At 46.9% G+C, this 15,232-nt stretch overlaps 1 protein-coding gene across 1 annotated transcript in view; it reads right to left on the bottom strand.

The window, feature by feature from the left end:
* IGDCC3 (immunoglobulin superfamily DCC subclass member 3) overlaps positions 1-15,232 on the bottom strand; it is a 272,243-nt gene that overhangs the window by 176,410 nt on the left and 80,601 nt on the right. Inside the window, exon 2 of the mRNA XM_073618325.1 lies at positions 12,779-13,084. Within this exon, the coding sequence (XP_073474426.1) occupies positions 12,779-13,084 (306 nt within the window). The remainder of the gene's footprint in view (positions 1-12,778; positions 13,085-15,232) is intronic.

The raw sequence follows: 15,232 nt of genomic DNA, 5'->3' as shown, positions 1-15,232 counted from the left end.
GGGGACTATTACTTCCACTGATACCAATGATGGGGGACTATTACTTCCACTGATACCAATGATGGGGGGACTATTCCATGAGCTGTGCATTTAAATTCAGTTCTTTTAAATAGGCCTTTCTTTGGGATACTGTGTATTAGGGTTGATTTACTAAAGGCAAATAGGCTGTTCACTTTGGAAGGAAAGTTGCACCTTTCAAGGAAAGTTGCACCAGAGCTTAGTGAATATGATGAAGTTCCACTTTGCAATGAATACCCAAGGTAAGTTAAAAAAAACCTTTGCTTGCACATGATTGCATGATAGAAGTCAGCAGAGCTTCACCTTAATAATTCAGCTCTTGGGCAAACTTCCTTGCAAAGTGGACAGCCTTTAGTAAATCATTGCCATTGCACCTGAGCAGGTCTTCTGCCAATTACTGATGTTTTTCATCTAATTAAAGTGGACCTTCACTCAAAAGTGAAAGTGTCACTTATCTTCCGACCCACCCCACCGCACCTAACAGTTTTTTTTTATGGGGAATGGGTACCTTTTTTGACAAGTACCTGTTCCCACATCCTCATTTCTTGCCTAGGTGAGAATTACATCACTCGCCCCGCCCCTCTTCCTACCCGCAGCCTCCTTGAACTTGTCACACGTCCCCGGTGGCTGCAAGGCTAGGCCCACAGAGCTGCGCGATCCCACCTTATTCCACCACCAATGGAGTGGCACTAGCACAACTGCCCCCCGCGCGTGGTGCGGCACTAGCGCCCCCAGCAACCACCCCCCCAGCTGTCTGCCAGTCAGTCCTTACCCTGGATGTGTGTCTCCTCTCTGCTCCTCCCGGCGCTAAGCGTCCAATAGGATCGCCTGACGTTTTGGCCAATCGGGAAACGGGTTTCATACCGGCTTCCCGATTGGCCGGGAGGAGGATCAGTGTTGCCACAGCGAATATTCATTCGCTGTGGCAACACACCTGGATGGGCTCTGTATACAATGCTCTGCGCCCTGAGCCCACCCTATTTTGAAGCCTATTAGAGCCTCTGGCTCTAATCAGGTGCTTCAAAATACACACCCCCAAACCTGCCTATCCCCGACCTCATCGGCACACGCACACTGAAGCAATGGCACGTACGTGCCGTTGCTTCAGTGAGTGTGCCGTTACCGGTGACGTCATTGCGGCTCCGACCAATCACAGTGCCGGAGCCCGCAATACCTGGAAGTAACTCCGGGAGTGAAGGTCACTGGCCCAAGCGGGGTACGAGGACCGCTTCGGGGGCTTCGATCTAAGGTAAGTAATTCAACCTGTCTTTATTCAACCTTACTAACTATGTAACTATGTAACTATAATGAGCTAGTATGCTATGCATACTAGCTCATTATGTCTTTGTCTTGCAGGTTTTTTGGAGGGGGTGTTTTTTCTAGGGTTTACAACCACTTTAATCACAACTGGGTCTTTTAATTTCTTGCTGAATAAATGACAAATATGGAAAATTTTGAAACATTCTGCTACATTTCTTTGGTGAAAATAACCCAAATCAGTGTTTATGTCGAGACATCGCTTCTGGATTACAGAAGACTAAAAAGGCGACAAATTAAAAAAAAATGTCAATATTCAAAACAGCCAAACTTGGCATTTTAAATGCTTTTAAGTGCAAAGGAGGGGTTTGGGGACCTCAGATCCCTTTATAAAGAGTACCTGCCATCGCCTATTACTTTTACAAGGGATGTTTACATTCTTTCTGACAGAAATAAAAGTGATCAGAACATTTTTTTCAAAGGGACGGTGAAATAAATAAATAAATAAATGAATAAATAAAATTTAAAGCGCCCCATCCCTCCTTACAGCTGGGAGGGGGGGTTGTGTAATTTGCAGGTGGGGGGCTGGGTAGGGGGGGCTGTGTAATATGCAGGGGGGGCTGTGTAATGTAAAGAGGTCCAGAGGTGCAGGGGGCTGTGTAATGTAAAGGGGTCCAGAGGTGCAGGGGGCTGTGTAATGTAAAGTGGTCCAGAGGTGCAGGGGGCTGTGTAATGTAAAGTGGTCCAGAGGTGCAGGGGGCTGTGTAATGTAAAGGGGTCCAGAGGTGCAGGGGGATGTGTAATGTAAAGGGGTCCAGAGGTGCAGGGGGCTGTGTAATGTAAAGTGGTCCAGAGGTGCAGGGGGCTGTGTAATGTAAAGTGGTCCAGAGGTGCAGGGGGCTGTGTAATGTAAAGGGGTCCAGAGGTGCAGGGGGGTGTGTAATGTAAAGGGGTCCAGAAGTGCAGGGGGCTGTGTAATGTAAAGGGGTCCAAAGGTGCGCGGGGGGGCTGTGTAATGTTATCTTCATTTATTAGCAGGTGAATGCAGCCCTTCATGCATTCACATACATTCAATCCGGCCCATAAGTGGAAAAAGGTTGCTGGCCCCTGATCTAGATGGAGTTGTTTTTTTCAACCTAATGTAGCACCTTCCTAGAGCGGTGTAGGTTGTTAGCAAAATGTAGTTAGCTCCTCTCTAGTCAGTGGAGCAGGGGTTGATTGTCCGGGTCTGCTCAGTGCCTCCAGACTGCTGCTCTGATTGCTATCCCCTGTATTCTAGAGGATTCAAGAATTATATTGGGAGGAAGAACAGAGTAAGCAGCCTGAATATTTATGGAACTCCAGCCAATCCCTGGAGAGGTGTGTCCAGCTAGTGGTTGGAGTACCCATAAATAACAGGGAACCTGAGATAGAAGCAGCAGAGTTCCTGGCTCTAGTCCCGCTGGAGGAGACCCCTGTGCAGGGGCTCTGCCTCTTGGGCAGGAAGCCTGAAGGTGCCACTAAGAAGACATCAAGGTCTTAGCTAAAAACTTTAGCTGGGGGGGGGCTATCCACAAGCTTAGTATGAAGTCAGTTTGGGTCCGGAGAAGCTCACCAGAGAGTGCCAGGAGGAAGTTGGGGAAACATGTCCAGCTGTCCTATGGTGGGGTGAGCCTGTGTCTCCCTCACTGAGAAAGGCCTGGTGGATATCGGAAGAAGGCAACCAATGATCCTGTGGCTGCTTGAGTAAATTACCCCAGTGCTGGAAAGTTAGTGGCTGTGTGTAGCTTTTGGTCGCTGGGAGAAGTCATAGTCACCTTACTAGAAACCCTGTGGGTTATTTTTGTACAGTTCGGCAAGCTGGAGAAAAGTCCTCCAAGTGTACAGTTCATAAATTTGGGGGTATCCTATGCTCCCTTTTACCCATTCAAGTTCAACATTACCATAAAACCCTAAAAAGACACCCCTAGAATTTAACTTCAAGCCAGTGAAGAAACGAGTGAAGAAGATGCTGTGTGCCTGGCTGTGTGTGCATTATTTCTGGGGAAAAGCATCAGTTTTGCCTGAGGCTCTTTAGGTGGGTAACTACACCAACAAACAAACAATAGAACTATGCAGGGAAATAAGAGGGGCATCAGTTCTGGAGGTCTGCTAATGAATTCCCACGGACTTGGTCGCAGCAGCCTATATGTGCTTCAATACATAAGCATCTACCAAACACTTGATTACCAGCTTGTTCAGATGGACTAATCTTGTAATTGCCTTGGCATGAGATCAATCGTGTATTTGCTTACCCCTTTAATAGCCCTATGGGCTGACAATAAGTACAATTCAAAGGCCATAATATAGCTTGCTTTCTCACCCTCGTAGACTTTCTGTGTAATCACTTGGAGCATAATGTCCTTTAAAGACCCGGTAGCCCAGATTCTTTGCCCAAACTGGCACCAAGTCATAGAATGATAATTATAGATCTCCTGTGTGTTTTCCAGCCTTCTGGAATTTGTTAAGTCAGCACTTGATCTCATTTATGCCAAGCTGGCACACTGAAAAAAAAAAAAAAAATGAACAGGAACTTTGGTGTTGGTCTCCCGCTGTGAACAGAGGATCCTCCGCTGCCACATACCACTGGCGCAACAGACAGTGGCACCCGTACAAAGGAGCGGACTGAATTTCCACCTCTGTGAACTTTTCTTCGCGAGCAGAAATAACTGAGGCCCACATTAAAAATCCTTCCTAATGAGCAGCCTCAGATAATGGTGGGATGTTTTTAGCTGGGTGCCAGCATGATGCTTGGGTCCCCCTGCCTGTAATTACATTCCTTTGTTGTCGTAGACTAATATTGCCTTGCATGGTGACCCATAAAATCATGCATCCTCTTTGTCTCGCGCTAATCCTTTTAGATTTCATCCTGCCTATAAATGGTGCCATTATTTGATGTCAGTGGCTCTTGATCGAGACCCTGACAGGTTAAATCTGTTCAATATGCACCAACCCGTGGATGCAAATAAGCAAGAGGAAAGGGGACCCCCGCTGCCCCGCACCTAGAGTTCACCCTCAGCCAATTTACCCAGCCACTGACTCCATGTGAAACCGTTCAACCGCTAATCACAAAACACACAAAATAGAGCTTTCATCCGCATCGTGGGCTGCTAATAGGAGGGAAGAGTAAGCCTTCTGCTACCAGGCCCCATCAGTTCAACAGGGGGCCCAGGACCCGGGAGGGGACTATTTAAATACCTTTGGGTACCACTGACTCCACGTGAAACTGTTCAACCGCTAATCACAAAACACACAAAATAGAGCTTTCATCCGCATCGTGGGCTGCTGATAGGGGGGGGTACAGTCAGCCCTCCGCTACTGGGCCCAGGCCCCATCAGTTCAGCAGGGTACCCAGGGGCAGAAAGGGGGCTCTTAATACCTCTGGATACCACTGATTCCATGTTAAACCAAATCAAAAATACACACAAAACAGAGCGTTCATCTGCATTCAGGACCGCTGATAGGGAGGTACAGTCAGCCTTCCACAACCGGGCCCCATCAGTTCAGCAGGGGGTCTGGGAGCATAGAGGAGACTCTTAAATACCTTTGGGTACCACTGACTCCACATGAAACTGTGCAACTGCTAATCACAAAACACACAAAATAAAGCTTTCATCTGCATTCAGGGCCGCAGCGCTGATGGGGGGGGGGTACAGTCAGCCCTTCGCTACTGGGCCGGGCCCCATCAGTTCAGCATGGTATTCAGGGGCAGAAAGGGGACTATAAATACCTCTGGATGCCACTGGTTCCATGTTAAACCAAATCAGAATACACACAAAACAGAGCGTTCATCTGCATTCAGGGCCGCTGATAGGGAGGTACAGTCAGCCTTCCACAACCGGGCCCCATCAGTTCAGCAGGGGGTCTGGGAGCATAGAGGAAACTCTTAAATACCTTTGGGTACCACTGACTCCACATGAAACCGTGCAACTGCTAATCACAAAACACATAAAATAAAGCTTTCATCTCCATTCAGGGCAGCTGATGGGGGGGAGTACAGTCAGCCCTTCGCTACTGGGCCCGGGCCCCATCAGTTCAGCATGGTACCCAGAAGCAGGGAGGGGACTCTTTAACTACCTTTGTGTACCACTGACTACACACGAAACTGTTCAACCGCTAATCACAAAACACACAAAATAGAGCTTCCATCTGCATTCAGGACAGTTAATAGGAGAGAAGAGTAAGCCTTCCGCTACCAGGCCCCATCAGTTCAACAGGGGGCCCAGGACCCGGGAGAGGACTCTTTAAATACCTTTGGGTACCACTCACTCCACGTGAAACTGTTTAACCACTAATCACAAAACACACAAAATAGAGCTTCCATCCGCATTGCGGGGGGTACAGTCAGCCCTCCACTACTGGGCCCAGGACCCATCAGTTTAGCAGGATACCCAGGGGCAGAAAGGGAACTATGAATACCTCTGGATGCCACTGATTCCATGTTAAACCAAATCAAAATACACACAAAACAGAGCGTTCATCTGCATTCAGGGCCACTGATAGGGAGGTATAGTCAGCCTTCCATAACCAGGCCCCATCAGTTCAGCAGGGGGTCTGGAAACATAGAGGAGATTCTAAAAATACCTTTGGGTACCACTGACTCCACATGAAACTGTGCAACTGCTAATCACAAAACATATAAAATAGAGCTTTCATCTGCATTCGGGGCCACTGATAGGGTTGTACAGTCAGCCTTCTGCTACCGGCCCCCATCAGCTCAGCATGATACCCAGTAAGGTACCTGGGGGGTAGAGAGGGGCTCTTTAAATACCTTTGTGTACCACTGACACCACATGAAACTGATCAAACATTAATCACAAAACACACTAAATAGAGCTTTGATCTGTATTCAGGGCAGCTAATAGGAGGGAAGAGTAAGCCCTCCACTACCAGGCCCCATCAGTTCAGCAGGGGGCCCAGGACCCGGGAGAGGACTCATTAAATACCTTTGGGTGCCACTGACTTCACTTAAAACTGTTCAACCGCTAAAAACAGGGAGGAGATTTAGTGTGAAAATAGTGCCCTGCGCCCCGAGCCCACCCTTTTTTTGATGCCTATTAGAGCCTCTGGCTCTAATCACGTGCTTCAAAAAAACACCCCCCCCTCATTGGAATCTATAGTCTGGCACCCTGTATGTAGATTAGGAGGCCGGACACATGGATGGGGGGGGGGGAGGTGCGGCGCCCGTGCGCCCCCCCCCCTAACGGCCGGGCCACCACTGCAAGTGGATGGCATTTTCGCCTTGCAGTATTTGTATCTGAGGTCGGACCTCACAGGGGGATGCTACCTGCATGGAGTTTGTATCTTATCCACTTGACCTCCAGAAGATTTACCCCCCTTCATGACCAGGCCATTTTTTTGCTATACAGCCCCTTGCTACTTTAACTGACAATTGCGCGGTCGTGTGACGCTGTACACAAATTAAATGTACAGTATGTCCTTTTTTTCCCCCACAAATAGAGCTTTCTTTTGGTGGTATTTAATCACCTCTGCAGTTTTTATTTTTTACACTATAAATTAAAAAAAGATTGATAATTTTGAAAAATTTTTTTTTAATTTTTATATATATATATATATACACATATATATATATATATATATATACATATATATATATATATATATACATATATATATATATATATATACACATATATATATATATATATACACGTATATATATATATATATATATATGTATATATATATATATATATATATATATATACCGTATATATATATATATATATATATATATATATATATATATACATATATATCTCACAAAAGTGAGTACACCCCTCACATTTTTGTAAGTATTTTCTTCTATCTTTTCATGTGACAACACTGAAGAAATGACACTTTGCTACAATGTAAAGTAGTGAGTGTACAGCTTGTATAACAGTGTAAATTTGCTGTCCCCTCAAAATAACTCAACACACAGCCTTTAATGTCTAAACCACTGGCCACAAAAGTCAGTACACCCCTAAGTGAAAATGTCCAAATTGGGCCAAATTAGCCATTTTCCCTCCCTGGTGTCATGTGACTTGTTTCCCGATTGGCCAAAATGTCTGGTGATCCTAAATGGACGCCTAGCGCCTAGGAGGAGCAGAGGAGAAACCAGTGGCGGCTGGTGGGATATTTTTTTGGGCGGCAGCAAACAACCCCCCCCTTGGGGCACTAACACAGACCCCCCCCCCACCACCACCCCCAGTCCTTACCTTGGATACGGGCGTTGAGAGTGTGGCGGGCTCGTGGGAAAGCTGCCCCGGTGTCCTCTCCTGGAGCAGCTTCCGCAGTGTCTCCTCTTTCTTCTCCTCCTCCCGGCGCTAGGCGTCCACTAGGATCGCCTGACGTTTTGGCCAGTCGGGAAACAGGTTTCATACCTGCTTCTCGATTGGCCCGGGAGGAGGATCAGTGTTGCAACAGCGAATACTCATCAGTGTTGCAACACACCTGGGTGGGCTCCAGACGCAATTCTCTGCATCCGAGCCCACCCTATTTTGAAGTATATTAGAGCCTCAGCTCTAATCAGCTTCTTCTTCAAAAAATAACTGGCCGCTCTAATTCATATGTCCGGTGACCCGAAAGGAGCCGGACACATGAATAGGGGGTGGCCGTGGCAGCCGTGGATAGATTCATGAATCTATGAATCTATCCACTGCATATGTGGGGGGTGCCCAGGCGCCCCTAATAGATGGGCCACCCTTGGAGGAGATGCCGCTGTGCTGGAGATGAGGACACCAGAGCCGCTGTCCACAGCCCGCCACTCGCCAACTAGATGGGGTAAGTGCCGGACTGACCAACAGACAGCGGACAGGGGGGGTGGTTGTTCGCCACCCCCAAAAAAGAAACCCACCAGCCACCACTGTCCACTTGGTCACCATCCACTTGGCCACCATCCATTGTCCACCGTCCACTGTCCACCGTCCACTGTCCACTAGGCCACCGTCCACTGTCCACTAGGCCACCGTCCACTGTCCACTAGGCCACCGTCCACTTGGCCACCGTCCATTGTCCACTTGGCCACCATCCATTGTCCACTTAGCCACCATACACTGTCCACCGTCCATTGTCCACTTGGTCACCATCCACTTGGCCACCATCCATTGTCCACCCTCCATTGTCCACTTGACCACCATCCACTTGGCCACCATCCACTGTCCACTTGGCCACCACACCCGTTACCGTCTTCCCTGCAATTCCTCTACTACCAGAATCTACCCAAGATAAGACCCGTCATCCTTGCTTCTCTTTTGTAGACGTCATATTTTTTAAAGAACCTTGAAGTATCTGTTTTAAAGTGAAGGCCGTTGTAAATAACGCCATGGAGATCTTTGATTGAAAACCCCCCGAGCCCATCAATATCTCCGACACCTTCTAATACACAACACAGATTTGGATTCCCGTTCTCCGAGATATCATGTTTGCTGGAGGTTTTTCATTTTCCTTCCTCCAAATATAAATAACCGAGCTCTGCCCATGACATTTGTTTTCTGCCACCATAGCACATTCATTGTGTCATCCCGACCTCCCCAAGGTGACAGAGCAGCCTTCTTCTGTGCCAGAACCTCACATACTATGAAGAATAGATAACAAAAACGTCTATTTTTTTATAAGGACAGCGGCAAATGATTAAAAAAAAAAAAAAAAATTGCCACACTTAACCATTTACAATAGAATGTGATGGCTGGTTTTATTTAACCACTTCAATACCAGGCATTTTACCCCCCTTCCTGCCCAGGCCAATTTTCAGATTTCAGCGCTGTCACACTTTGAATGACAAATGCGCGGTCATGCTACACTGTACCCAAATGATCTCTTTAGAATTTTTTTTTCACACAAATAGAGCTTTCTTTTGGTGGTATTTAATAACCACTGTTTTTTTTTTATTTTTTGGGGGGCTATAAATGAAAAAAGACCGAACGTTTAAAAAAAAAAAAAAAAAAAAAAATTTACTTTCTGCTATTAAACATAGCAATAAAAAAAAATGTAAAAAAACTAATTTCTTCATAAATTTTTCGCTAAATAAACGAAAAAAGATTGAAAAGTTTAAAAAAAAATAACTTTTTTTTTGTTTCTGTTATAAAAATTTTCAAGTAAATAATTGTTCTCCATTAATTTAGGCCAAAATGTTTTCTTCTACATTTCTTTGGTGAAAATAACCCAAATCAGTGTATATTATTTAGTCCGTAGGAAAGTTATAGAGCCCACAAACGATGGGGATATATATATCTGAAAATCGATCGATCCTGATGTACTGAGGACGATCTCATTTCTTGAGGCCCAAAAATGTCAGGACAGTCCAAATATCCCACAAATGACTCCCTTTTTTGGAAAGTAGAAAGTCCAAGGTATTTAGTAAGAGGAAAAGCAGGTTTTGTAATTTTTTTGTGTCATATGTTTTTGGAAAATTAAAGTGGGGTTCCACCTAAAAAACAAAAATACCTGAAAAAATTCTAAAAAAAAAAACAAAAAAACATTTGGATATTTTTTTTTTTCTCACTTACCTCTAAATGCCGGTTGCTAGGTGGTCCCTCGTAGTCTGCCTCTTCCAGTGCCTGGGCTGGTGACATCACTTCCCCCTCGGCACAGGAAGGGCTCCGCTCTGCTCCCTCCCTCCTGTCAATCATCTGGGACCCATTACAGGTCCCAGGTGATTGAGCGGCCAATCATGGCGCGCGGCGCCGCTCGCGCATGCGCAGTGGGTGCCAGGCTGTGAAGCCACAGCCCGGCGCCCACAGTTGAAATGCCGGCGCCGACAAGCGGAGGGGGGGGACGAGCGGGGCTTCGATCCCCCGCATCGCTGGACCCAGGGACAGGTAAGTGTCCAATTAAAAGTCAGCAGCTGCAGTATTTGTAGCTGCTGACTTTTAATTTTTTTTTTTTTTTACGGCCCCCCTGGGTGGAACTCCTCTTTAAGAAATGAAAAGAAAACTTTTCACAATTTTTTTTTCTTACATACTGTCCCCAGTGCAGTACAGTGTCATCATGTAACTGGTGTGGCGGTGATCAGGGACACTGATTGGTGACAGTATGAAAAAAATAAATAAATTCTTACATTTTTTATTAAATGTTTTCCTTTTTTAATTTTTAATTTTAACACACTGTGACCAGAGCAATATAATGTTACCATAGTAACATTGTACTACTCTGCGGAAGTGATCAGGATTTGTACACTTTATGATTGCTTATGGCAGTGAATTTTCTCAAGGTCCATAAAGACATGGATGAGCGAGTTTGGGGTGGAGGAACTGGACTGGCCTGGACAGAGTCCTGACCTCAACCTGATAGAACACCTTTGGGATGAGACTGCGAACCAGGACCTTCTTGTCCAACATCAGCGCCTGACCTCACAAATGCTCTTCTGGAAGAATGGTCAAACATTCCCATAGACACACTCCTAAACCTTGTGGACAGCCTTCCCAGAAGAGTTGAAGCTGTTATAGCTGCAAAGGGTGGAGCCAACTCAATATTGAACCCTACGGACTAAGACTGGGATGTCATTTTTATTTGCGTCCCAATACTTTTGGTATTATAGTTTATATTGGCATAACAAACTTCAGCACCAATTGTACAAGTAAAATCTGAAAAAAAATTGATTGTTCCTGGTGAATGAGCCAACAGGTAAAAGAGACTACTTCCATTTTGCAGATACGGAGGGGGTCAAACTTTGGTAATTCACTAAGTAGAACCTAAACAAAACATTGGCCATACAGTGGAACCTTGGTTTACGAGTAACGTGGTTAACAAGCATTTTGAAAGACGAGCAACTTTTTTTTTTTCAAATTCTGACTCGGTTTGCGAGTGTTGTCTCGCAAGACGAGCAGAATTCAAGCTAATGGATTGTGCAGTACCGCATTTGGCCAGAGGTGCGGGGGCGCCGGGGACACTCGATACGGTTCAGAACCGTTCGGAGCCGCTCAGAAATACTCAGAATGACTCAGAAATACTCAGAAACACTCGGAAATACTCCGTTCCAGAGTGTTTCCGAGGCTTTCCGAGCTGTCCCCGAGTATTTCCGAGGCTCTGGGGCACCCCCCCACCTCTGGCCACATGCGGTATTGCATGCAATAAAAGTCAATGCGGAACAAACTATTTTCGTTTCCATTGGCTTCCATGGGGAAACTCGCTTTGATATGCGAGTGCTTTGGATTACAAGCATTCTCCTGGAACGGATTATGCTCGTAATCCAGGGTTCCACTGTACTTCTCTTGGGGATCACAGAAGCTTACTTTTGCTCTCTTGTGACCCAGAATCAGATTGGAGCAGGCTAAAGCCGGCTGTCAGCTAACATCACAGAGCCACTCCAGGCTCTGGAAGGATCTCGACCATACAGTATTGTCAGGCTCCACCCACCTGCATGATTGGCAGCTGACTCTGGTTCTTGGGCACATGCTAAGAGTTGGAGCCAGCTGTGCCCTCCCCGTCTCCTGCCTAGTGCTCCAGTCAGCGCTGCAGGGGCAGAGTGGAGAGCGGTGAATGACAGTCACAGCTCTCTGCCTTGAGAAAGATCAAGAACTGAGCAATCGGCAGTCATGTGATCAGTGGCGTCTTCAGCTTTCATATTTAGGGGGGGCACATGGGGGGACAAGGACAAAAGTAGGGGGGGCAACTATAAAATGCATATATAGATATATATATCTATATAGATATATATAGATATAGATATATAAATATATACTGGGGCTCTTTACTACGACCCCACAACGGCCCTTTCACATGTTCTGCAGTGAGCTCCCTTCCTACTGTATTGGGGTCCCCCCAGGGTGGCAGAAAACAAGAGATATATGTCACCAGCATACCAAGAAAATATAAGGATCCAAAGCAGTGGGAGAACTATCAGGGTTGCAAAGGTTGTCTTGCCTCCGGGCCCTGGTGTTCTGACACTGTGGGGTTCCCCAGCCTCCTCTTGCTGTCCTGCCCCTGCTATTGACAGCGTTGGTCTGGAATCTCTTGGAATTTACAGGCTGGTTCTCCTGTCCTAAGGATGGGAGAAATCAGTCTGTTTTTTCAGTAACTGAGAGTCCTGGTGGAGTCCTTCTTGCAACTTGATCTTCTCCCTGCCAATGAGGATGCAGGGGAAGGAGCAGATCGGGTGGCCGTGGTTGTGTGAGAGCTCGCATTATGCAGTGTCAGCAAGCAGAGGGAGGGGGGAGGAATCACCCGCAGGAGCTGACTGGGGACTCTTTCCCTGTTAGACATTGATTTTTTGTAAAAAAAAAAAAATTAATTATTTTTTTTTATTGGGGGGGCACATGGTGGGGCACAGCATAATGTTCTGGCCCCCCCCTAGGGACGCCATTGCATGTGATCACTCAGTTCTCAGACTTAGAGCTAGTGGGGGACTAATGCTGCAGCTCTGAGGTCAGCATGTACATTTTTTATTTTTTTCCAAGTCCATACTTCTCATTTATTTGGCTCTATGAACAATATTTCCTTCACAGTCATAATATAACGTTTGGTAATCAGTTGTCCAACTCACCAGCTGCCTGCACTCTCGCTTTGCGGCTCACCACCGACCCGAAACGGTTTTGTGCCACGCAGTCGTACTCTCCCTGGTCAGACGACCCGTCATCTTTATCGCTGGTAAAAAACGGGAGGTAAAGGGAGCCGTTGGGAAGTGGGAATGCGTTGGACCCGGGCCAGAGGGGTGCGCCGTTCTTCCTCCAAGTTATAGCGATTGGCTGGACGCCCTCTGCAGAGCACAGCAGAGTTATAGACTGCCCCGGGGTGGCAACTTCATCGCTGGGCTCCACCGTAAATACCAGCTCCACCGAATGACCCAAACCTGACAGATAACAAAGAACATTTATTATTCGTTATGTAGAAAGCCGTTCATCATACAGTGCAAGTTTAGTTATTGCATAAATCTTAACCTCTTCATGCCTGAGCCTTTTTCTGACACTTGTTTCTTACAAGTTAAAATCAGTACTTTTTGATAGAAATGACTTAGATTGTCTCTTGCTGTGAGCAAAGCATTGGACACCCTGTCCCGGCCTTACCTTGTAACTCTACTCTGCCACTTTGGTTTTCGGAGCCTCCTTCCCGAGATGGATATCTGCCTTCTATGATACCCCTCAGGCTAAGATTAAGTATTATGGATTTGAGTCGTCTCTCTTTTCTATTAAGAGGGGTGCCAGTCAGGGCTGCCCGCTCTCTCCACTTTTGTTCATTTTGGCCTTGGAACCTCTTGCGGAGGCAGTCCATTCCCATCCAGACATATAAAAGGCATTGATGTAGCGGGTGCTCTACATAAGATATCCCTATTCGCAGGCAGTATCCTGTTGTACTTGACTTCCCCTAGAATTTCGCTACCCAATTTACTGTCCCTCTTGCAGGGCTCAAAATTTCAAGTCCTGAGCCACTAGCCAGGCCTTAAGAGTTACTCGCCACCAGTTGCCCCACCCATTCCTGCCCTGCCCTTAAGTCCGCTCCTAAACACGACCTCGTAAATTATCTTATGAAATTACACTGTTAAGTGTTTTATGCAGAATTTCCAAAAAAAAATATTAACAACAACTTTAACAATATTAACATAAAGCATATCAGTGCCCATCAGTGCAGCCGATCAGTGCCCATCAGTGCAGCCAATCAGTGCAGGCCATCAGTACCCATTAGTGCAGCCGATCAGTGCAGCCTATCAGTGCCCATCAGTGCAGCCTCATCATTGCCCATCAGTGCAGCCCCATCAGTGCAGCCCCATCGGTGCAGTCCATCAGTACAGCCCATCAGTGCCCATCAATGCAGCCCCATCAGTGCCCATAAGTGCAGCCTATCAGTTCCATCAGTGCAGCCTATTATTGCCCATCAGTGCAGCATATCAGTGCCCATCAGTGCAGCATACCATTTCCCACCAGTGCAGCACACCAGTGCCCATTAGTGCAGCCTATCAGTGCCCTCCAGTGTAGCATACCATTGCCCACCAGTGCAGTGTATCATGCAGCCTCTCATTGCTCATAAGTGCCGCCTCATCATTGCCCAAAAGTGCAGCCTCATCAGTCATGCCCAGCAGAAGAGCACCAGGGAGGAATGAGGAGGAACTGGTGGCCTGTTGACACAGAGCGTGATCTCCCACTGAGACGTGGCTTGTATATGAATAGCCGCGCTGTCAAACGAAGTCCTGCCTCCTGGAAACTAATAGGCAGCATACTGGTCAAATGCCGGTCCGAAGGCGGGACTTTGTTTGGACATCTGCCGGCTATTCATATACAAGCCGTGTCTCAGCCGGATATCCCTGCTCTGTGTCCTCCAGGAGCACGATCCCTCTGACCGTTTCCTGGCTGATCGTTTCTTCCAGAAGCAGTGCGGGTTTTTTTTACAGGACATCAGAGCGTCCCGGGGGGCAGGGACCCCCCCCGCTGGGCCGCTCTGATGGCCGCACTGCTTCTGCCAGAAGCCATCAGCAAGGAAACTGTCAGGCTGGTCCACCCCTGCTCCTCACTCGCCCTCCGCTAAGTTCCACTCGCAAAATGCGAGCAGGCGAGTGGAATTTTTAAGGGCTGCCTCTCGGATACTTCTGCGTCCCTTTCGGGACTCCATGTCAACTCCTCTAAATCCAAGCTAATGTCGGTTACGCTTTCTTCCTCAGAGTTGGTGGCCCTGAAAGAAGCTTTCCCATTTTACTGGCTCCCCTCGTTGCCCTATTTGGGAATCCCCCATACCCCAAAATACAAAGGACTGTACCAGGCCAATTTTCCACCTTTATTCGGGAGACTGACTGACATGTTGAACTCTTGGACTCATTTCCCACTGTCCTGGTTTGGCAGGATAGCTGCTGTCCACAAAAAAACATAAAGGCAAACTACTCACTTGGGGGAGAACCGCTGGGGGAATCAAGAAAGATCTGGGGGGTCCTAGTAGATGACAGATTGAGCAATAGCATGCAATGTCAAGCTGCAGCTATGAAATCCGTCAGAATTTTAGCATGTATAAAAAA

The sequence above is a fragment of the Aquarana catesbeiana genome, linkage group LG03, assembly GCF_042186555.1.
Source record: "Aquarana catesbeiana isolate 2022-GZ linkage group LG03, ASM4218655v1, whole genome shotgun sequence".
Taxonomy (NCBI): domain Eukaryota; kingdom Metazoa; phylum Chordata; class Amphibia; order Anura; family Ranidae; genus Aquarana; species Aquarana catesbeiana.
The sequence above is the reverse complement of the archived record's forward strand: the minus strand, read 5'-3'. Positions and strand labels throughout refer to the sequence as shown.